Below are 24,639 nucleotides of genomic sequence, written 5' to 3'. Positions count from 1 at the left end.
CGTCATTAGTCTGGAAGATTCCGAAATTTGAAGTATAGCCTTTTAAAAAGGAGAACAATGGGGTAAACAAATCATAAGTATCCTAATTCTCAATTATTATTGTCACTAACCTAAAATACATCGTAATAAATAAAAAATAAGAGATATTTTTTTTACATATATGTAGTGTATATATATTCTAAAAACTTTAACTATATATTTTTATAACTGGTCTGAAAAATTCTTCACCTTCTAGGATACAGATTGTTATTTATGAACTTGACGATTCGACTATAATAACTTCTGAACAAGTTCAATTTCAATGATGGATTACTTAATAATTTACCAATAAAATCCTTTAAAATTTACTCTCGTTGAAGATTTTCCGAAATGCTGATGATGCATCTGAAGAAAAAGTATTTAAAATATTTAAAAATAAGAAACAAGAAAACAATTTTACCAGGAACTGAATTAATACCAGGCTGTGTAATTATTGTCTCCCTCTTTGATTTAAAGTGAGAATTTATTAAAAAGATACAAACCAATGCCATGTTATAAAAGGTATAATATATATATGTATAAATTTAGGCAAGCTGGCTTTCGATATCATTGTTAAACAAGTAACATTTTAAGCAGGCGATACATGATTTTCAAACCTGTGGACAATACAGGATATATTTTGTCGAAATCGATTTACTGAATTGAACAAATTTGATTGTTTATTATCCTTTTTTGATTTTGAGGAAATTTATTGGTCATTGTTTGACAAATTCAAAAAGTTGAACATATCTAACTTTTGAAATTTCGAATTGAATTCAACAAGTTGAAACAAAAAAAAGGGTAAACACACAATTATTAAAGGGTAAACACACAATTATTATCTTTTCATGAGATTTTTAAAATCAAGTCTTTTCTAAGAAATCTTAGAAAAATATATTGTGATACTTTAGGTAAGGTCAAGAATATTTTTCAAGCAAATAAGGGTCCATTTTTTTCAACAAAATATCTGGCTTAGGCACCCAAGGAGATCTGATAATTAGCCAGTAACAGAATGGTTAGCCGATGCAGAATAATTATATATATGGTGCAGTACAGCTAATTATACGATATAAATTTTTTGGTTGTGTCATAGGTTGTGTTATATCAGAGCGGATTGGAAAATTTTTTTCTGCCATACAACACAAACACTATATACCCGCGGTCCACTAAATGTGCGCCCTTTCGACGGGGCACAATTAAATAGATTTTCGCAAAAATTCCGCCTCTCTTCTCTCGAACTGGCGTCGCGGCCCATGCGGTCAAAATGGTTTGGAGCCAAGGTTGCAAAAGTTATTTTTAAAGCTTAGCGATGGAGTGTACACAAAAGTAAGGACCAACTCATGTCGAGTATTATCGTATCTGTGAGCTTCTCGACTCATTAGTCAACGAGGCGGCCAGAGGACGTTTATTTTCCTAATTACACTCCGGCTTGTATTGAGATATTTTGTAGCAAAAAGTCGTTTGTTTAAAAAAATTAAGAGCCATGAGCAGTTCAGAGGAAGTATCATGGATCTCATGGTTTTGTGGGCTACGTGGAAACGAGTTTTTTTGTGAGGTAAGACGAAATTCTTAAGCGAGGGAATTGAAAATCGTTTTTTATTATTTGTAAGAAGTTTAGTTAAGTCTTTAACAACTAATTATAACAGATGTACATGAAAAGGACTCCCTAGTTACTTGTTCAGCAGTAGAAAACAACACAAAATATGATAAATTAAATCGTTTTCTAATTATTATTAAAAAAATGATGACCAACATTTTGAATTCAGCATCAAAATTTATGGAAGCATGCAAATTGTCATGTTTCAACACTAAGTATAACAACCTCTATTAGTAGCCAAACATTTAATGTTTTATGGAGAAATTACGACATAAATAAACTGCAGTAAAAAAGTTTCACTGCAGTTGAATATTATAGTCATACTCTATAAAATCTATAAACTTTGAATTACAATAAATCTTGTTCAAATAATCATATGGTATATATTCATATACAGGATATATAAATATCCATGACAACTTTAAAAATAAAAAATAGGGAGGATCTCAAATCATTAAATACTATTTGTTGGAGAAAATATGAATTGCATCGCTCCAGATACCTTGAAGATACACCAGACATTGCTTCAACTTTTATTTCCTCTTTTTTTTGTTCTTGTGAGCAGCTGTGAGTTTATCATGTTGAATTAATGGGTTTTACCAAATTTATGGTACCGATTTATGTTGACCACAAGGAATGAAAAGTTGCTAATGTTAAACAGTCATTATTTTAGACATTTTTAAATAAAATTTTAGGTTTTTTTCATTTGGGAGGATAAGAAACACTAATTATTTAGGACACATTACAAAAGAGTTAAAATAAAATAGGGAGAGTCAGCACGTCTGCTAGCTTTTTTTGGATACAGGTTAGCGTCATTAAATTTTAAAAGAGAAAACAAAAAACTTTTGGGGAAAATAAGTGACATTTGGATTTATCACCAAAAATTATATAAGACTAAATTAGATGACTTGTGATACTGTAAATGTCTTATGAAAAAAGGACAAAGGACTTGAATCACTCCTGGAAATATCCTTGGGTTACATCATCCGATAGACGATGGAGATTTGAAAAAATGCTTGGCTATTCTGGTCAAAATCAGAAAGTTTGCCAACCACTTTCACTCTTCTTGTTTTATAAAACGTTGCTGCCATCTTTAGAATCGCTAAAAACAGATAGCCTGTTTGCCATGCATGCACATTAACATCCCTTTTTGTTACAAACTTTGGGTGTGTTGTTCTTGCATAGCTTCAACATAATAATGTATAACTGTATGTGGAAGGGGTTTTTTGCTTCTTTTTATCAGTGAACAATCAAAATGATAGAAGATTCCCAGTTCTTGAACCTCTCCTTTTCCTAATATATAAACGACTTGTTTCATGCTATTACAGATTTGGTGAGATCCATTGTTTTGCAGACAAAACTAACTTGTTTCATGTTAGTAAAAGTATTAAACACCTGCAAAATATATGCCAGTCTGATATCAAGCAATTTTGTAACCAGCTCAATGCCAATAAATTTCAATGAACACATCTAAAACTGAATATATTATATTTAAACCTAAATATTTTTATACCCAAAATAGCTTATTTTAACCCTGTGATGTTAATTGCTGAAACTTTGTTGCATTACTGTTGTTCTGTTGATTAGTGGTTATAGCTCTCGTACTCTGTGCGGGCGACCGGGGTTCGATTCCTCTTGACGGCGATTCAACATGGGCGAGTGAATGTTACCATAGCCCCGGGTTAACCCAAGCCATGTGAGGGAAATTGGGGAGATGGCACACTATGTGGGCCGTTGGATGTTGCCGGGAGTTGTCTAGTAGAGCGCGGGTCCTAATTGGGTCTGCATAGCTCAAAATGAGCATTAAATACTCTAGGACTCTCCATCTAAGCCATGGCCCCTCCTGGAAATAATAGACAGGGTATATCCCTCGATATTTGTGAGGCTAGCCATGTAAAATATGCACATCTATCTATCTATCATTACTGTTGTTCTGGGGTGTGTTTTTGTGTGTGTTCATTTGTTTTTAGTTCTGTTTTTTTTGTTTTTTAATTACCTATAGTTGATGCACCTTATTTTTTACATACATCTCTAAATTGTCACTGGTCATAGTATGGTGTTTTAAAGGTGGCCTAATATTCTTCTACCTCTGTCTTTTTACCTCTATTCAGTCAATTTAAAAAAACCCTGCTTTTTTAGTTGAATGGGTCAAATTTTCCCAACCATGCCTGTCTCTGTGGTTAAATGATAACTTTAGAACCTTATCCACTTTGGTGTACCAAGATAAGCAGTTTATGTATGCAGAGCTTTCTTTATTCCTTTTTTTCTTAATTTTAAAAACAACAACAAGTTAAACTGCTTATATCAAAGATAAAGTTACATTTAGTAACTTCCCTTCTTAAATTTAATGCCTCCCACTAATTAAATTCCCCACCAAAACAGACTTTTGTTGGAACTGATTGACCTTTTTTATACTATTGACATTTTCAATATAATGAAAATCCTTGTTTTATAATGACCACTTTTAATTAACGATTTGTTTGGTCTTTATATGTTTTTGCAGTCAAAGCTTTCACCTCAGTTGGATTCTGTTTGTGAATTTAATTCTTTGTTTTCATGTGAATAAGATTCAGTTTCTTAACTACAATGTTTAAATGTTTGTCACAAGAACAATTTTTGTTCATGTACTTTTGTTTTGGGCTTAAAAAAGGATTTATGAACATGAAAACAAAAGTAAAACAATGAGATATGCTGAGATTTCTAATGGTGTCGGTTTTTATTTGTTAAAGGTGAATTTTTCAGATATTGAATTGTGAAAAGTAAGTTCTTGATGTAAATTGAATAGTAAACATTTCAAAGCAAAACTAAGTACCTAAATGTAGTAGATTTAAAAAGAGAAGCTTAAGTAATAAGTGTTAAATTCCCATACTTTTTAGGCTAGAGAATTAGCAGTTCGAAAGAGGTGTTTGATAATTTATTACGACTTTCCAATATATACTTATATATTGGGAAGGGAAATTATACTCAACATTGTAATTAAAGTTTCTATTGCCTTTATGCATTCCCTTGTAGGTTGATGAAGACTACATTCAAGATAAGTTTAATTTAACCAGCTTAAATGAACAAGTCCCACACTACAGACAAGCTCTTGACATGATCTTAGACTTAGAACCAGGTATTTAGCCTATATATATGCTACATGCAGGTCTTATCTTTCTTGGTATTATATGAAGTATCTTGTGAATTACCTACAGGGATGTGTTTTTATTATTGATTGATATAAATTCTGATTTTATGTTTTTACAGATGATGAATTAGAAGACAATCCAAACCAGAGCGATCTATTTGAACAAGCAGCAGAGATGCTATATGGTTTAATACATGCAAGATATATTTTGACCAACAGGGGGATAGCCCAGATGGTAATATTGGCACAAATTTTTTGATAATAAAAATTAATAAATTACGTTTTGAGGGTAGTTATTGTATTCCTATGGACGCGCAAGAACGTTGCTTATAAAAATATTTGATTAAATGATTTTTGTGTTGTAGCTTGAAAAATGGCAAAACGGCGATTTTGGTCATTGTCCCCGTGTATATTGTGAAAATCAACCAGTTATGCCAATAGGTATGAAATCATTGAGTTCTTTTTTTCAAATTTATAACAAGAAGATTACCTACCGTAAGTTGATGTACTCTACGTATTCAAATTGAAGACCAGCTGCAATATCACATATTTTTATGATAATATGGCAAAATAAGGTTTTACCTTTGTGTCAAAATAACCTTTTGAAAAAATTGTGTGCTAGAGTTTGATCAGCAGAGTGATTTTCATTGTCACCAATTCTTACCTTACTTGAATATTAATAGTAGTATCGTATTGTTTTAGTGCCTGGGGTCCTATTTAGTTGTCGAAACTCTTGATTGAATATTTTGCTTTAGGTTTGTCAGATGTTCCAGGTGAAGCTATGGTGAAACTGTACTGTCCAAAATGTATGGATGTTTACAACCCGAAGTCTTCACGTCATCACCACACTGACGGCGCTTACTTTGGCACAGGTTTCCCGCATATGCTATTTATGGTCCACCCAGAATATAGACCGAAAAGAAGTCCAAACCAATTTGTACCTAGGTTAGTGTTTTTCTAAAGTTATTCCTTTGTATGGTGCAAGAAAATCTTTAAAATATATTAATGCACAAATGAAAAACTTTTTTAGTACTTTATAATATTCAGCTTGTTCGTTGTGCTAAGTTGTGTAACTTGGCCAATATTTGTTAAAGAATCATTTAATTTTTAAAAGCGCTACGACCAGCATTAACTGAGCATGTTTTAACAATCGAATTGTTTTCTCGCAATAGGTTGTTCGGTTTTAAAATTCATCCGATGTCATATCAGCTCCAAGCACAAGCTGCTGCAAACGCTCGAAGTAGAAGCGCATCGGCGCGGCCAAGGCCGATTAAAACGGGACATTACAAATAGATATTTTAGCGTTTGTTTGCACTTACACGTTTTTGTGACACGATACAAAAACGCACCAACACGCTCAAGTAGAATGGAATTTGATAGTTTTGTTTTTTACTTGGCATGTAAAAAAAATAAAGTCGAGAATTCGAGACCTCAGATAAAAAATTCAACATGAATTAGCCTAAAAAACTAGTTGAACAATATTACAGTCTTAATTTTATTTACAGCTTGCTTTGAAACTTACTATAAATATTTATTATAATTTGACCTTTTTTCACAGTGCGGTAACATGTTCATATTTATGTGCAGGCTAGATGAGAAAATACATTTTTTGTGTTTACAATAAATAATATTTGTTATACATTTGTACTGTTTACTGTAAGCTTATTAGACAGTTTAGCATTTGGAAATAACTTTGTCCCCAGAAGAGGATACATCTTCTTTACAGGATTAACAGAACCACTTTTGCATAAGCTAGACGAAAGATGTGACTCGAACGATTGTAAATCGGCGTTTTCATAACTATCTTTGATTTTCACTCATTCGCGCGAAAACCTGAAAACAAAATTGCTAATAGTCCAGCAAGTCAGAGTTCGAAATAAAACTAATACACGTTTCCAAAATTACGTGTTTTTAAAGTTATTCAACATTTTTGAATTGGTTTATGCATAAATTTTTAACCTAATCCGACATTACCTGTACCAATATAAAATGGAAATATCTTTCTGTACAAATTTAGAATAATTGTACGGCTTCCTGTTTTCTCCTGTTAAACCAGGATAATAACCTGTAGCTAAATCCAATGTTAGAAATAGGACATTCTCACGCAAAAAAATGTTCTCCTTTTCTGTTTCTAAGGACACTACAATCCCCTCCATGGAGTCTGCACATTTGTTTACCATTACTGTTTACCATTACTGTTTACCAAATTCTGAATTTCCAAATTCCGTCTATCCCGCTGGGCAATGAAGTCGTATTTTCGGATTAATGTGAAAAAGCGATTCGTTTTACTTTTTCCCTCAAAATTGCATGACCTGATTTTTGATGCCGATTTCTCCTTGATACTAAAATGACAACACAGGGAAAAACTTGCGGGAATAGAGAACTATTTCAAATGGTTCTTTTAAGTTTTCCAAACCGTTTGCAAGAATAACCCTGAGTTTTTTTCTGGGCTCCTTTATTGATTTTCCCGAGTTTTTCTCAAAATTATGTGCAGTATCAATCACGATGTGGATAGTTTTCGTACCAGTGATGGAGATTATCTTTCTATATCGTTAAAACACTGACCAGGTTAAAACTGTTTTCGATAGAAACTAAAATTTAAACTATAAACGAAAAACTCCATGGATACTGTAGCATAATAATACACACAAGGATAAATATTAAATTTATGAAATATATATTATTTACAACAATTTACATGTAAAAATATTTTTTAATTCAAATAGTTTATAAATACACTTCTTCGCAGAGATTCAAATAAGAAAGGAACACTTTTTGGCATTATGTTTGAGTGTATGCTTCTAGAATATTCGAACACAGGCAGCAAGTTGCACTTTTTAAATAGCTTGGTTACTTGTCATTCGTAAGAAGGATTTCTCTGGGATAGAGAATATTTTGTTATTAAATCACTAACACGGAGTGCCATCTTCAATAGAAACAGTTCTTTTCCATAAATAATAAAATATACCATATGCAGCTACTGAAATAATTTCCCCTTCATATATAAAAATTGCAAAAAAATAAAAGAAGTTAAACAACTCTGCAATAAAATAACAAAAACTTTTTTTTTCTCCTCGAAATTTCTGCGTAAAAGTCACAACATCATTCGCCACAATTCTGTAACTTTAAAAAATATCCACTATTTTATGTACATAACAGAACTGAACTTCGTATATACGAAATACATGGATTTAAGACCGGAAGGTTTCTTTTTTTATCTAGTGTAGGATGGCGTATTTGTTTACAGCTGTATTCTTATGAGCTTTCAAAAATGTTTTGTGTTCAACAGCGTGACATCACCTCGGACTATTGAAAGACCTCCAACTAGATTCCATCTTCCCGTCAGGTGAGCTTTCGAAGGGTTTAGCGCGCCTTTTCGACATATTTAGGATGTCTAATTCATCGTTAGCTCGCTGTATCAAGTTATCGAAACTTTCTTCGATATTTCTGGAGTGTCTAAGTTCGTTATTAATCTGATTAAAGGAGGAAGATTGTTCGTTGTGAGTTCCAACAAGTGATGAGTGATTTGATCTCTCTGTGAGAGAGACAGGTGAGCTGACGACTGACGTCGTTGCCAAAGAAGCGTTAGGGCTACTTTCCGGAGTTTTCCACGAAGAGTGTCCATCGCTTAGTTTTAGCTTCGAATAGTCAGAGTGAATTCGATTCGACAGTGAAGCTCGTTCGTAGCTCGAAAGGCGGGCAGAATAGCGTGCAGCCTGCAAAAACAAGCAAACAAACGCAGTTTTCATACAACTGAAAAAGAGCTTGAAAAACCCTTATGACCGATTGACCTAGACGATAATGCAAAGTTTTTTCACGTCATTGATGAAGCTTTCATAAAAATTTCTCTTTAATACCACCTTAAAAACTTAAAAATTTAATTAATGCCCAGTAGTTTAAACTGCTATGATTAAAAATGAATTTATACCGATTTATAAAAAAACAGATTGCCATGTCAAGAAAAGTGTAAGAATTTACGGACATTCATCCTATGTATTCATGGTGAAATGCCGGTATTTAAACAAAGACAGTTGTTTTTAGAAAAGCATGATTCAACGAAATAGGCAGCCTTTCTCATTCACGCCTGCATTCAGTCATATTGTTGACGTATCATCGAAACAGACAGGCAAATAACAAAAATTTAACTTCGGCACTGTTTTTAATAACGTTGAAAAAATTGAATTACAAAGTCTGATTGAACAAAGGATTACCTTAGCCTCGCAAATAACGACCGCGTCTGCCAACTCTTTGGATTTCTGTTGCTCCAACTGCAGCTGTTTTGTTAGACAAGTTACATCTTCTTCTAGCTCTCTCACGCGGACATTACTGCGCTCCAGATCGTGTTTGCAAAGCTGATTTTTATCGTTAACACACTGAAGAGTGAGTTTGAGCTTCATAATTTCCTGTTGGTGCAATGTGACGATATCTTCTTGTCTGCTACGCATCATTTCCACCTGTGCAAACAAAAATCATCACGGAGGCGTTAATTTATTAATTCAGCGTACGATATATATTGTTTAAAACAATTCAAAAGTCTATGTCCCTTTTCAAAAAAATTCAATCTTAAATTTAACTTCCACACTTCCTCTTTTAAAAACGTTCCTTATCATAATAAAAATCTCGGATAAATCTGACTGAGACAACTCGTGCTCCGTTGATGTACATGATCCTTTATTCACACAAGAGAATCGCTACTTTTACTGAGAACAACAGGTTCAATAAGTCGTAAATTTTGACGTTTTCTACAAAAGTTTCACAAATTTCGCGAAATTAATCCCCCTGAGACTCGACCAGCATAATTATTTTCGTAGAAGCAGGAAAAACTTGCTAGGCAATTTGCTTTGTGTGAAGTATCAACTTTTATCAGGGAAAACCTTTTGCCAAAATAGAGTAAATCACGAAAGTATACTACGCTGTTTGAACTTTTTTCGAACTGTTAAGACAGAGGTACTTAGCTAAAAACTAATATATAGAACGTTTTCAGTTTATAGTTTTGTAATGATAGTACTAATATATTTGTATTTCTAGTTAATGTTGATAATAATTATGTGATTTATGAAATATTTCAATTTTTAATGGATCCGTCTGTCTGACAGGAAAAAGAAAGACTCAAGCCCCACCTAAAACTTCAGTAATTCAGTAGACCCTAAAGAAATAACGGGGTATAATAAAGGTACTTGGAAAAAAAAAAGAAAAATATAGCAATAGGTTAAATAACCATTACCAGATCTGTCACAAACAGTAAAATTCATTAAGAAAGAGTTCTACGCACATTTATGTGGTGGTGACAAATAACAAAAAGAGAATCGGAAAATTTCCGTTGTTTCGGAGTGTATATATAGTCTTTGCAAAACAATTTTTCGATTAATTCAGGTTCCCCATCTGGTGACGATACACATCAGAGGGCCGATTTTGTGAAAGCTAATCGGTCCGTGAAGGAAGATATTTTTTTTAAAAAAAGAAAAAGATGTACTTATTGCTTATAGATTTCTGCGATTATTTTGTTTGAATTATACACTAATCAGCTAATCACTATAATTATTACACGCTCAACCTCCTCCTATATGTTGATATACGAATTAACTTGAGTATGCGTCCCGTGTTTTAAGAGGCCTGTACAAGTTCTTTCCATACACCTAATATTTCTTAAATAAGATTTTTTCTGAATTTAGTACATCCCACACCTACGAACAGAAATAAAATCTAATACTAATACTCCAGCCACCAAGAATTAACTTGAGTATGCGTCCCGTGTTTTAAGAGGCCTGTACAAGTTCTTTCCATACACCTAATATTTCTTAAATAAGATTTTTTCTGAATTTAGTACATCCCACACCTACGAACAGAAATAAAATCTAATACTAATACTCCAGCCACCAAGAATTAACTTGAGTATGCGTCCCGTGTTTTAAGAGGCCTGTACAAGTTCTTTCCATACACCTAATATTTCTTAAATAAGATTTTTTCTGAATTTAGTACATCCCACACCTACGAACAGAAATAAAATCTAATACTAATACTCCAGCCACCAAGAATTAACTTGAGTATGCGTCCCGTGTTTTAAGAGGCCTGTACAAGTTCTTTCCATACACCTAATATTTCTTAAATAAGATTTTTTCTGAATTTAGTACATCCCACACCTACGAACAGAAATAAAATCTAATACTAATACTCCAGCCACCAAGAATTAACTTGAGTATGCGTCCCGTGTTTTAAGAGGCCTGTACAAGTTCTTTCCATACACCTAATATTTCTTAAATAAGATTTTTTCTGAATTTAGTACATCCCACACCTACGAACAGAAATAAAATCTAATACTAATACTCCAGCCACCAAGAATTAACTTGAGTATGCGTCCCGTGTTTTAAGAGGCCTGTACAAGTTCTTTCCATACACCTAATATTTCTCGAATAAGATTTTTTCTGAATTTAGTACATCCCACACCTACGAACAGAAATAAAATCTAATACTAATACTCCAGCCACCAAGAATTAACTTGAGTATGCGTCCCGTGTTTTAAGAGGCCTGTACAAGTTCTTTCCATACACCTAATATTTCTCGAATAAGATTTTTTCTGAATTTAGTACATCCCACACCTACGAACAGAAATAAAATCTAATACTCCAGCCACCAAGAGCAAAGAAATTTAATTATTATTTCTCTTTTCGCCTACATCTACGTCACGCACAATTTCCCGATATATAATCCGATTTTTGGAAAAGGTTCACTCTTGATAAACTATGGTGGAAACACTTTTACTTTACCAGTTAAATAATGCTATTGAAAAACAGCAAAGAAAGTTATAATAAAGTAAAAATAGAGCAAGTTACTACGATGAGAACCGAACACACGACTTTTCGTTCGGTGCTCAGAAAGACAAAATCTCCATTCTCGTGTGATACTGACAGAATTCTACATCTTCTTAGAAGTTATATTATATAAATTTTTGAAATAATCAAAAGATCACGCCTGATGAAATAAAGATTTCCGCATTGTAGAACAATCAACGTTACGGCCCACGGAGGTCAGAAAAACTGGACCGTGCTGACGTCATTAAATTTTAAACAAGATTGTCTTTCTTTAATCGTTTACTGTTAGATCTGGTCAATGATTATTCTTGGAAAGATTACTGTCGATATATCGGTTCGGTTTTTGAGGTGTTAAGTGCAAAAGCGTGTACAGGAAACTTTATAGATTAAAGGAATAATTTTCGCAAACTTTCGTGAAATTAGACAAAATTAATTTTTGAGACATTTAGTTTCTTTTTCTTTTTGAGAAACGATTTACGCTATTATTTTTCCTTTAAATTTACTTAGCACATAAAACATGAATTGCAACTTCAGTCAACAGCCTTTTATCTCCGCATAAAAAACGTTTTTTTTTTTAGTAAAATATTAGGACGTACTAACTTCGCGAAAATTAATTTCCTTACGGGTTTAATAAAAAGGTTTTTTACCTCTTCGTATTTTTGCGAGAATCTGAATTCCTTTTCTTGAACGACTTTCCTCAATTCTTGATTTAACCGTGCTTTCTCTTGCGCCTCTCTTACTTGACCTACCCCCAGTTCTCTTACCAGTCGTGTACAATCCGCTTCTTTTAAGGACAACATGGAATGAAGTTCGTCCAACTCTTTTGTTAGGTCAAGGACGGTTTGTTGCGATGTCATTAACTGTGTTTCAACGCTTTGAAAGTCTTTTATCTTAAAAAAAATACATATTTGTGAAATTAAAAAAAAATCCGCGATAGCACAAATTGATTTCCGCTTTTTTATCAAAAGCATTATAAACTCACCATTTTGATAAAATTGGAAAATCAGTGAAGTATTATTCGTTTACCAAGTAAAAAAGCACATCCACTGTAATATTATTTTATAACAATTTGATCGGTTGATATTCGAAAGTTTGCGCGAAATAAAAGTTGAAAAACTTTCAATCATTTTTTTTTTGCAAAAAAAAAAGTGCACACGCAGTTACAAATTGTTAATTTGTGATGTCTTTCAATCTGTGTTCCACTTAAACAATTTGCAAAACTCAGTGAAAATCACCTTACGCAGCACACTTAAAGGAAACATCGCATTTAAGCTTTACTTCCAAAACAGGGATCACATTGGAGAAAGTTATTCAACAGCGTGTCTACTATAACAAAAACATACCGTTTTCTCTAGTTGATTACGTAGACCTAAGATTTCGTCCTCCATTTCGATTTGATGGCGGACTTTAGTTTGAAAGCTTTGAAGCTCCTTAAAAAAACAAATTTAGCATCATAATACATGGATAGCCTTTGAATTGAGAGAGAGCGTAAAATTCAAAATGAGAAATATCTGAATAAAACGGACCAAAAGTCAAACCTGTTTTAGCGACTGAACTTGTAAAGACGTTGACTGATTTCCCTCTTTTTGTATTTTAAATTTTCTCTCATATTCCTCGCAAATACTATTTTTCTCGTTCAATGATGTTTTCAGAACGTTATACTGGCTGCTCAACTCTTGAAACTGAAATTATAAATGCAAGCTTAAAGTTCTTTCTGTTTCCAAAACCTGGATTGTCAAATACAAAAATACAAGCAGTAATAAAAACAACAAAAATACGACAACGATAACGATAACGACAAAAAAGGAGATTCGCCGACGTCGCAAATAACAACAAAAATAACGACAACGACAAGAAAAACAAAAATACGATAACAAAACGAGCGATGACCGCAACAATAAGAGCGTTTATTATAATATTAACTAATATTACTAGTTAACAAATTTACTAAATAAAGTAACGGTGGACATGTTATAATGCATGCATAAAAACAAGAAAATAAATGCTTGCATTATTTTACGAAATTAACGAAACACAAAATTAATGAAACACAGAATTAATGAAACACAGAATTAACGAAACACAAAATTAACACGAAGGAAATAATTTAATTAACTTACAAAAAATCATTTAAATAACGTGTATCATGAAATATCTTAATTTTGAGAATGGGTCCAGTTTTAGAACGTTTACTATATCAGCTGTCTTGCAGCTTGCCGTCCACAATTGACGACTAACCCCTATCAGAACAATACTAACATTTTCGCGTCCATCAAACAGAAGGAGCACGAAGTATACGTGTGTGGTAGCTTTGTATTGCGATTGCTAGAAAAAAACATTTTTAACTACAGGTTTTAACTTTCTTAAAGTCCTAAATATTTACCTTTCACTTTAATGAGAGGTATTTTATTAATTTTGGAAATCTGGGTTAATTTTGTGCTTCGTTAATTTCCTTGAATAAGGCTGCTATTTAGTCGCATTGTAGTCTGATAAAAAACACACTCACTTGTACATTTCTTTGTGATAAAGAATGCTTCAACTCAGACACTTCACTTTCGAGTTGTATGATCCGTTTCTCCAATTCACTTTTGTCATTTTTAAAACTCATTTCCGTTTGAGTAAACTAAACAAAGGGGATAAATTTCTGCTAACACAAATTAAAGTTGAAATCAATTAACAAAGCCTTCTATCATCACTTTATAAGCACAATGATATTTACCGTAAAAAATATTAGAATACAGATGGCATCGTATGTGTTTTGTTTTATCACACAATATTATCAGCTACTTTTTAAAAAAAATTATTAAATTCAGCCTAATGTCTGAGCTTAGTATGTCCAAATAAAGCAACGAAAACATAAATTCAAAGTATGGGAGTTGCAATTTTGAAATTCAAAAATGAAAACGGTTAGCTTTTTCCTTGGGTGTAGCATATGTGACATAAATCTCCTTTCTAATGCAGGGATCCTTTTAACCTGGTTGAAAAAGTGGTAAAAGTACAAGTTTAATGGTATTTGAACTCGGTATCTCATTGTTAAAGCAGATAGTCACTTTGTGATTTTCTTACTAATTTAAACTTATTGAAAACAGCCATAAAAGCTTTAAATGTTTGTAATAAAACTTTGTACTGATTGTGGTTTAAACGTTTTGCACTTCTACTACTACAATCAAAAATATAATGAAACAGGACGGCTAGTTTCGAGTTTTTCCGACACAGGTGATTACATTGGTTGTTTCCATTTTGGAGTCGCGCATTTTGACCTCGTCAAAGTCCTTTTTTCAATGATCACAGCGGACTTGGACTTTACGTTAAACCCATACTCCTGAAACATGCTAATTGTTGCTAACGTCAGCGCGATTATTTTCTCGAATTTTGTGGACGCCTACGTGGATTATTTCGTTGTGCGCACGCTGGAGAATGCCACTAACAAATTCTAAACGCTCTTTACCTGGCGTATGTGTACGCAAGAAGCGACATTGCAGCCTGGCGGCAGAGTATTTACCATTTCCTTTGTTTCATTATTTTTTATTCACGATTGTAGTTACTTATTTGGATTTGCTAAAGAGATTTTTCAAAACAAGATCCTCTATCAACAGGTTTCCAAGATTATTTACAAAGAGTTTCGTTTTACCTGAGCTGATTTCTGTTTTAATAGTAACTGCTGTTCGTTTACTAGGGCTTCGAGTTCATCGACTTGTATCGACCTTTCTTTCAACTCCACCTCTTTTATATTCACCTCATCTTGACTAATAGCAAGCATCCTTAAAAAAAAAACTCATTGAATTAGGTGCATTTTTTTTCAATTAATCCCAGAAGGGTTCTGCATTCCAATTTTTAAGCTACAAGCCTACCAAGGGAAGTTTTAAATTGGTGTTTTCTATAGTCATCTATATGGAACTTAAGTTGTCAGAACGACAACGACACATAGCAAAGAGTGTTACAAACGTGTACCCTTCTACTTTAGATATATTCTCATCTTTGCCATTACTTTCTTTGATTAAATATTCGACTTGCTTCTCCACGTTTGTGAGTTTTTTAAAATAGGTTTCTGCATCATCTTTCGCCAGGAGCAACTAAAAGAAAACAAACCAACACGTCATCGCATCTGCAGGAAACGTAATATGGTTAGGATTTAACAATGCAATAAATAAAACTTCCTTTTACATTACCGTGTAAAGGCTTGTACTTTCAAAGAATCAAACTTCTGCACACTACCGTACATGAAAGATTAATTGCACTATGCGTTTATTTAAATTTCCTAGGCAATATCTCAACGTGGAAGTTTATTAGCTTTAAAAGCGGATTTTATTAACATCTTTTTCGGTTTACTTTCTGCATTTATTTTAGACATGGTCGTTTATCCAGTCACTTACAGAATGTGACATCAAAGTGTGTGTTTCAAAGTTACATGCTTTTCAAAAATCAGTTTCCGTTACCAGTTTAATAACAACAGGTTTTTACTATCATCTTTTTAAATTCAAATGTAAAATTCAGAATGTGAAAATTTAATAAAACAAATAGAACTAACAGAGTTACAAAGACACATATCACTAGTAACACATACTTGGCTTTTCAGCTTGTTTTCATTTTCCCAACAATCAGCCAAATTTTGTTCTCTTTCTATTGCTTGTGCTTTCATTGCTTCAATCTCTTCTCGATGTTCTTTCAAATCTTTTTCCACTTTAGAATTCAGTTTGTTTAGCGTATCTATGGTGATTATTTTCTCGAGAATAATATCAGATTGTTCTAAGAGCTTCTCGTCCTTCATTTTTAAACTATCCCCTAATTCGATAAACTTCGTCTTCGCCTCTCCCAGGCCATTGTTCATTTCACTTATCTGCTGCTGATACAATTTAATTTGCTTATTCGCTTCTGCCAAACTTTGCGTCAATTTCAAAACTTCTGTTCCAGACTCGCTTTTTTCTTGAGCTGTACTCTGCTTAAAGCTTGAGAGTTCTTCTTCGTATTCGTTTTGAGTCTCTTCAAGTTCAGTTATGCGCTTCTGGCTTTGTTCAAGCATTTCCAAACTTTGATTGTATGACTGCTCTAAATCCTCAATAAATTTGTTTTTTAATTCCAAATCGCCTCGTAACTGTTGCATTCTTTGTTCTAAATCTTTGACTTGGGAGATTTTAGTTTCAGTGATTTCATGACCTTGATTGAGGTGTTTCATTGTTTTACTCAGCTCATCCCTGCATTCTTTGAGACTGTTTTTAAGATCTTCGACATGGCTTGTCTCCACTCTAAGTTTATTTTCAAGGATCTAAAAGCAAAATATTTTAAATTGATAAGAAGGTGACAGTATAATTGATGTAAAATACAATGCTGTTCCGTAAATATACATTACAATCATGCAAATACTCAAAACTAGAGTTAGCAGTCTTAAAGAAAAAAATAACTGCTGTATTATTACTGGCTTGCTTTTTTTATTACTGGCTTGCTTTTTTTATTACTGGCTTGTTTGTTTTATTACTGGCTTGTTTGTTTTATTACTGGCTTGTTTGTTTCATTACTGGCTTGCTTTTTTTATTACTGGCTTGTTTGTTTCATTACTGGCTTGTTTGTTTTATTACTGGCGTGTTTGTTTTATTACTGGCTTGCTTTTTTTATTACTGGCTTGTTTGTTTTATTACTGGCGTGTTTGTTTTATTACTGGCTTGTTTGTTTTATTACTGGCTTGTTTGTTTTATTACTGACTTGTTTGTTTTATTACTGGCTTGATTGACTATCGTTGTTGGTTGATCACCATTTTTGTTGTTTGGTTACGGGCTTGTTTGACCATCGTTATCATCATTGTGGATATTTAAGTCTCCTACATAGTCCCACATTAACACATTCTCTTCGTACTTTTAGTCTGTTTCAAGAAGAATAACACAAAAAAATCAACAAAAAAGGCCAAATTTTCCATGATGGAAAGTTCAATATTGTCATAATGACAGACTTCTGTGCTGTGAAGAAAATCTTTCTTTAAAATCCTAATTATTATATATTATTTGTAAGGTAATACCTAATGTTTCTAAACTTTAATAAGAACCATAGGATTAGAATGTCCTCAATGTAAGTGACGTCACAAAGGTAGGTCACAAAATGATATCCCACCTTGTTGAACGTAAATTTACTGCCCTTTCATTTTATAGACAAGAACAGAGACTATAAATGTATCAAAAACATCTATATAATAATACGCTAAGTGTGTCTGTGCGTATGTCTATAACAGGCAGAGTGGATATCTTCATTTTACTTTGATGTCTCCGAAAATATTACATGTTTTGAGAATAATCAAAATTCTCCCAAGGCTGGTCATTAATTCTAATTTTCTATGTTTTCCAAGTCTTACATTCTTATAAAGCATATTCTAAAAACAAAAACAAAAACGTTCGTGTCTTTTTTGCTGAGAAATGCCGCGAGTTTTTGTTTGTTTATATTTTGAATCATGTGATCGACATAAAACAACTTAATTTGCTGAAAAAAGTCACCTGATCAAAGTAAAGTAATTCTATTTGTGGGAAAATCCAAGTTTCCCTTGACGACCAAAGCAGGAAGGTGAGGGAAAGAAGTAGGTTACTTGCAATATACATTTAATATCAAAGAAAAACATAATTTATATGTTGTAACACTTTTTTTTGTTTAAGCGCGAAAGAAGTTTTAAAAGGAAGCTAGAAGGTTTTCTGCAGTCAAAGAAAGATAGTCAATCAAGAAGATAATCAAGTATATAGCAAGCTAGCTAGCTTAACATTTTTAAAAGTAGTTTTACGTAACATATTTTTTTACTACAATTAGATTTCCTATAATTTTTTAATATAGCTGGTTAACTAAGTTTATAATTTCAAATTTTATTTGTATTTTTTGTCAAGTGTTAAAGACGAAACGAGCAAGGTTAGTGGTGAGGATACATTACAGTGTAAGAAGTAAGCAATTCAAACTTATTTTCAGCTAAGCTTTTAAAACTTTTTCAGTAACATATTCGTAATAGCTACTCCGTAAATTTTAACTGTTTTTTTTTTTTTTTTTAGAAATTGTGGTAAATAGCTACTAGGTTGTATTGTTAAGGTTTTATTTTTCTCCAAAAATGGCAAACCCATTAGAGAATAGTAATAACAATAAACCAGCCGTTTCGGCAGAAAGTTCTACGGCGTATTACTGATTTATAGTCCTCTACGGCGGAGTATTTGCTTTAGTTAATTGAGCAGAAAAAATGTTCACATTATTAATAATTAAATATTTCAACTAGCACAGCAAAAGAGAATAAAAAATATAAAATTAGTAGAAAAATGACTTCAAATTTGTAAACACTGCTTTTATGAAACCTAAATGAAACTTAAAAATGAAAATAAAAAACTATTTATGATTTATTTTGTTTTTTAAAACAAATTTTAGCCTGTTGAAACTCGTTGTACGAAATACAAATCTAGCTTCGGTAAATTTCAGATCACTTAAAATATAACAAACGACCGTTGCAGTTGGTACAAGCGAAACCCACTGAACATAAAATAATAATGCAAAATGATTAATTTGTAAACATAATAGGTTTTTGCAGCTTGTGCAACAAAGTAGTCTGTTATAACACTCAAAAACTAATAATTCAACCGCTACACTAGACTGGTATCCTGCGGTGCTTCACTAGTCTCGGTAGCAAAAACGGCGACAGAAAAAGGAGCCCATTTTAAAGAGCCGTTGAACAATAACAACCATGTACGTTGTTTTAGGCTTTGTAATAATGCTGGCAGGTTTGTCTTGCAACGCCCAGGAAATAATCAAAGGTTAGTAGGTGTTATTATGGGCAAAATTCCAGATATTCCTCAACATGTCGAATTGCCACACGAAGTGCATGTAAATGTCATACCACGTGCATCAATTAATGAAGATGTGTCTTTAGCTAGACATAGACTTGCACAACGTGCTGCATCTTTGCATTGTACTGAAACTATTGACCAAGTCAGCAGCAGGCATCAAAATAATGCTATAAGGCAGGCAGCAATTCGTTATGCTAAAAGTAATGAGCCAGCTGCCAATAGACGTGCTCAAAATGCTGAAAGGAAAGCTGCTGCACGTCGTTTAGAAAATCCTGATCAGGCTGCCAATAGACGTGCTCGAGATGCTGAAAGGCAAGCTGTTGCTCGACAAAGGCAAAATGTTGGGCAAGTTGCAAATAGAAGACGAGCAAATGCACAACGAAATGTTGTGTATTGTAAAGTTTGAAAGTTTGAAAATGAAAATTGTTTTAAATGTTATCATACTGGTAAAGTTGCATTAGTTAATCTGTCTCCTTACCCTCTGCAGCTTAGGGATTTATTAACAAATACAGATACTGTTCAGGCAAAACAATTTCAAGCAAATATACGTAAGTATAAAAGTGCCGTTGCATTTGCTTCTTTTGGAACAAACCTTCGCCCCCTACCTGGCCGTGGACCACTATGCTTTCGTATCTGTAGTCAAATATGGCATCGTGTTGGGGGCTTTCACCCTCCTGAAGGACAAACCTCTGTTTTTAACCAACTTTATATTTATGAAGCAGGTAGGGCACTTAACGAAAGAATGGCACGCCAAGAAAATAATGGCTGCCGTGAAGATGTGATGCAAACTGTTCAGGATGTCATGGACCGAGTAAGTCCGTTTGCTGCTGTCTATAGGTACACGGCTGAATTTGAAGCTGAAGAATTAAATCAGGCAGCAGCACAAAGCCGTGCTCCATCTGAAGTATGTATGTGCCTGAGAGTTGACAATGACCGAAGGCGCTACAACTTACCACATCATGATGAAGTTGCGGCAGTATTTGTTGGGCAAGATGGAGCACCTCCTGGAAACAGGGATGTTGTTATCTATCCGCGTAGAGGTGATTTACATAATATTTCCACAATGTCTGCAAACTTGGAGCCAATGGTGTATCCTCTTTTTTTCCCAAGGGGTGAACCAGGTTGGCATAATAGGATATGTTCCTGTATGTGCAACGGGTACTCGCAGCACTACTACAATGTTGCAGTATTATACTTACCGTTTAGCTGCTCGGGAATATTTCAGCCCAATTCATTATGGTAAGAAATTGTTTCAGCAGTATTGTGTTGATTTTTATGTTAAAGTTGAAGGTAATAAGCAAATCAAACCAACCTTCGTGTTGATAATTATGAAGGTTTACCTGACTATTTGAATGCACGAGCTGAAGAGCGAGGCCTTCAGCCAGGTCGTATTGTTGTTCTTCCTTCGAGTTTTCAAGGAAGTCCACGTGCCATGGCTTAAAACTATCCCGATGGCATGGCCGTCATTGTTAAGTTTGGAAAACCTGATTTTTTTCTGACTCTTACGTGCAATCCAAAATGGCGTAAAATTACAGAAAATTTGTTGGCAGGCCAAATTTAGCTTTTCGAGTTTTTAAACTGAAACTAAATAAACTTCTTAAAGATGTTACTGAAATGGGAGTTCTAGGTAAAACTATAGCACACGGGTATGTTATAGAATTTCAAAAGAGGGGTTTGCCTCATTGTCATTTGTTAATTCATTTAGATCCCAATGACAAACTTAGGGATGCAGATGACATAGGCTGTGTTATTACAGCAGAAATTCCTAATCAACAGGAACATCCTGAGCTGTTTAAAATTGTACGATCGTGTATGATTCAAGGACTATGTGGACATCTGAATCCTAATTTCAGATGTATGGAAGATGGTGTTTGCACTAAAAGTTTTCCAAAGAAATTTTTAGCATCTACCGTAGCTGAATATAGACGTGGTGATAATGTTATACATATCAATGTCAATAATGTTGACATTGATATGTATACGTATATGTATACATATTTGTAATCGCTGTATTGTTCCATAAAATCCATGGCTTTCTAAGAAATACAATGCCCATATAAACTTAGAGGCGTGCATGTCGGTTAAATCTGTTAAATACCTCTATAAATATATTTATAAAGGTCACGATTGTGCCAACATTGAGACCAATGAACGTATTGATCATGATGAGGTGCAGACATTTTTAGATGCGCGGTATGTCAGTGCACCGGACGCAGTATGGCGTATATTGAATTTAACATGCACCAACAATCTCATGTTGTCCATAGATTGCCAGTGCACTTGCCAAAAAACCATATTATTTATTTTCAGCAAGGACAGGCTGAAGAGGCTTTGGACAGAGCTGCAGATCAGGCTACAAAAATTAACAGCTTGGTTTGTGTTAAATGCAAAGAATCATGATTCTCGCCAATATATGTATCCAGATATTCCTCTTTATTTTGTTTTTAATAAAAACAAAGTTCGGAAACAAAGACAACGTGGTCATGGTAAAAATGTATCCAGAATGTAGTGTAAGTCCTCGCGCAGGTGAGCTTTTTTTGTGTGTGTTGCTATTGCATACACCTGGTGCAACTTCTTTTGAAGATTTACGAACTGTCAATGGCAATGTTGCTAAAAAATTCCGTGACGCCTGTTTATTGCGTGGACTCATGCAAGATGATACTGAATGGAACAATACTTTACAGGAAGCTGTTAACTTTTAGATGCCTCGACAATTGAGGCAACTGTTTGCGGTGATACTTACTCACTGTGAACCTTCTGATCCTTTTACTTTGTGGACAAGGTACAAGGATGCAATGTATGAAGATTATATACGCCAAATGAATGAGGAGCAGGCATAGTACAGGATGCTTCTGTACTTATTCTGTACTTGGGCAATTTGGTAAATCTCTTACTGATTATAATCTTCCTCAGTTAGATGAATTACTCCTAACTGAAAACATTGATGTAGCTATGGAGGCTGAAAGAGCTTCTAAACTAAGGGCTCAACTTACTGACGAACAGACTGCGCTGGCTAATGCAGTCATAGAAGCTGTTGTAAATGTTGCTAACAATGCAGCCCAAACAACCGTCTGTTTTATTTAGAAGGTGCTGGTGGTAGTGGTAAAACCTTTACTTATAATTACCTTATTTCTGAACTTACAAGTAGAGGTTTCCAAGTTGGAACTGCTGCGTTTACTGGCATAGCAGCAACACTTTTGAAAAAGGGTACCACTATTCATAGACTATTCCGATTAACTGTTTCCATTGTAGAGAACAGTACATGGAGCATAACCCGGTTTCTACTTATGCTGCAGAATTACGACAAAAGAGTCTCTTTTTACTTGACGAAGCTTCCATGATTCCTAAGCATGCTTTTCATGCAATAGATCGTCTTCTACAAGATATTTGTAATAATGAGCTTCGATTTGGAGGTAAAGTTGTTCTTTTAGGTGGTGATTTTTTACAGTTACTGCCTGTTGTCAGAAAAGGTAAACAAACTGAAATTGTGGACATGTGTTTAAAAAGTTCTCCGTTATGGCACTTAGTTATAGAATTTCGATTACATCGAAACATGAGAACAAGGCCAGGACAACAATTTGCTGCATGGCTTCTGCAACTTGGAAAAGGTGTATTACCTGTTCGGGAGCAAGAACCTTTTTAAGGTGCAATTGAAGTGCCATCCCAATGTATGATACAAAATGAATGTATTGTTGATACTTTGTTTAGGGATCTTTCACCAGAAATTACGACATCATCTGTGGTACTAACACCCACAAATGATGACTGACTTATTATTAGCGATCAGGTGTTGGCGCTGGTGAAGAAAAAGTTTATTTCAGTGCAGATGATGTTGCGTGTGACGATGAGGAGGAACGGAATCAATATCCAGTAGAATTTTTAAATAGTATCACACCTTCAGGTATGCCTCCTCATTGTCTTAAATTAAAAACTGGTACCATTGTTATGTTATTAAGAAACACAAACACAAATAATGCTTTATGTAATGGCACTTGGTTAATTATAAGACGTCTTTATGACAACTGTGTCGATGCTGAAGTACTCACTGGCAATGCCATTGGAGATAGGGTACTTATTCCAAGGGTGGAACTTGCACCTTTGGATACAGGTATGACTTTTGTTTTACGTCGAAGACAGCTTAAACTAAGGCTGCCTTATACTATGACAATAAACAAGGCACAAGGTCAAACCATTGAAAAGGTTGGAATATTGTTGCGCAGGCCATGTTTTTCTCATGGTCAGCTGTATGTTGGTTTTTCTAGAGCAAGAGCATTTGGTATCCAGGCAAGGGTTTTTTAATAGGGAATGTTATACTCAAAATGTGGTTTACCGTCAGGTTCTTACATAATTTATTGAACAATTGTGTTGCAGTATATAATGCAAATTTAAAATAAACAAAATAGATAATTTGCTCTTTATATCTTTCCGTTGTGTTGTGCGAAATGTACTGCCACATGAGAGTAGCGTGCGCTGTTGATGGGGGTAAATGTTCCTATTCGGCGCACCCTTGTCTTTTACATTTATAAGGCTCATCAGAGTAATTAGGGTTCGGCAGTATCCTAAAGTCAGAGGAGAGTTTTGATAAGGAAAGTCTTGGAAAATGAAATAGTAATATCTTTTGACTGTACTGAACAGGATAGTAATTTCGTATTTACATTTAAAAACAGTGAATTTAGGAAAAGTGCTACAACCCTTATAAAAAGCTGATGATACTACTCTTTTGCGGACATTTATTTTGGTATTGTATGGCAAAACTATGTTGTGAATTCTAAAAGTACAGTATTGATGCATTTTATTTATTTCTTAAGTCCGCTTTCTCATACATTTTGCAACATCAATTACTGCGGTTTAAGGCTGTGCAAAATCTTGTGCAGTATTTTTTATTAAACTAGCTATAAATCTTTATATATCAGTACAAACAAAAATTTTTGTTCGTGTAAGTGCTTACAAACACTTGTTTTGTAAAAATATTTTTTGTTTCTATTTTTGTCCCCTGCACCATTGTTCCACCCTGTACGATAATTATTGATCACTGTATACTCTACTTTTATCAATTTCATCCATGTGCTATTATTCAGTTTTTTGGTAATCGATACCTCAGAGGTTCGTTTTTTTGTTTGTCTGTTAAGTGGTTTATTTTATTAATAATTTATTTTTATTATAGTAATTATAATAGTTATATAATTTTGTAAACAAAAAAATTAACTTAACCAATGTTTTATAGTGCATCTTTTTTATAAGAACAATGAACTTAAACGATGCCTTTCAACTTTTCAAAATGTTCTTTAGTTGATC

At 33.7% G+C, this 24,639-nt stretch overlaps 2 protein-coding genes across 4 annotated transcripts in view; one reads left to right on the top strand and one right to left on the bottom strand.

Annotated features, from left to right (window-relative positions):
* The first annotated feature begins 1,363 nt into the window (after positions 1–1,363).
* LOC130612302 (casein kinase II subunit beta) lies at positions 1,364–6,447 on the top strand. Its single transcript, XM_057433614.1, has 6 exons — positions 1,364–1,573; positions 4,628–4,730; positions 4,862–4,977; positions 5,108–5,183; positions 5,498–5,687; positions 5,915–6,447. Exons 1-6 carry the CDS (start codon positions 1,502–1,504, stop codon positions 6,033–6,035), a joined length of 678 nt encoding a protein of 225 aa, XP_057289597.1. The 5' UTR covers positions 1,364–1,501; the 3' UTR covers positions 6,036–6,447.
* Positions 6,448–7,396: 949 nt separating this feature from the next.
* The window catches only part of LOC130612300 (coiled-coil domain-containing protein 18-like), a 54,071-nt gene continuing 36,828 nt past the window's right edge, over positions 7,397–24,639 (bottom strand). For all 3 annotated transcript variants that reach the window (XM_057433610.1, XM_057433612.1, XM_057433611.1), the window contains 9 exons: positions 16,116–16,814; positions 15,503–15,624; positions 15,183–15,312; positions 14,058–14,174; positions 13,090–13,233; positions 12,895–12,981; positions 12,199–12,441; positions 8,954–9,196; positions 7,397–8,458 (listed from right to left, as the gene is read on the bottom strand). In XM_057433610.1, coding sequence (XP_057289593.1) covers positions 8,039–8,458; positions 8,954–9,196; positions 12,199–12,441; positions 12,895–12,981; positions 13,090–13,233; positions 14,058–14,174; positions 15,183–15,312; positions 15,503–15,624; positions 16,116–16,814 — 2,205 coding nt within the window. In that variant the 3' untranslated portion in view covers positions 7,397–8,038. The remainder of the gene's footprint in view (positions 8,459–8,953; positions 9,197–12,198; positions 12,442–12,894; positions 12,982–13,089; positions 13,234–14,057; positions 14,175–15,182; positions 15,313–15,502; positions 15,625–16,115; positions 16,815–24,639) is intronic.

The sequence above is a fragment of the Hydractinia symbiolongicarpus genome, chromosome 10 (assembly GCF_029227915.1).
Source record: "Hydractinia symbiolongicarpus strain clone_291-10 chromosome 10, HSymV2.1, whole genome shotgun sequence".
NCBI classification, from domain to species: Eukaryota; Metazoa; Cnidaria; class Hydrozoa; order Anthoathecata; family Hydractiniidae; genus Hydractinia; species Hydractinia symbiolongicarpus.
This window is presented reverse-complemented; position numbering and strand designations above follow the sequence as displayed.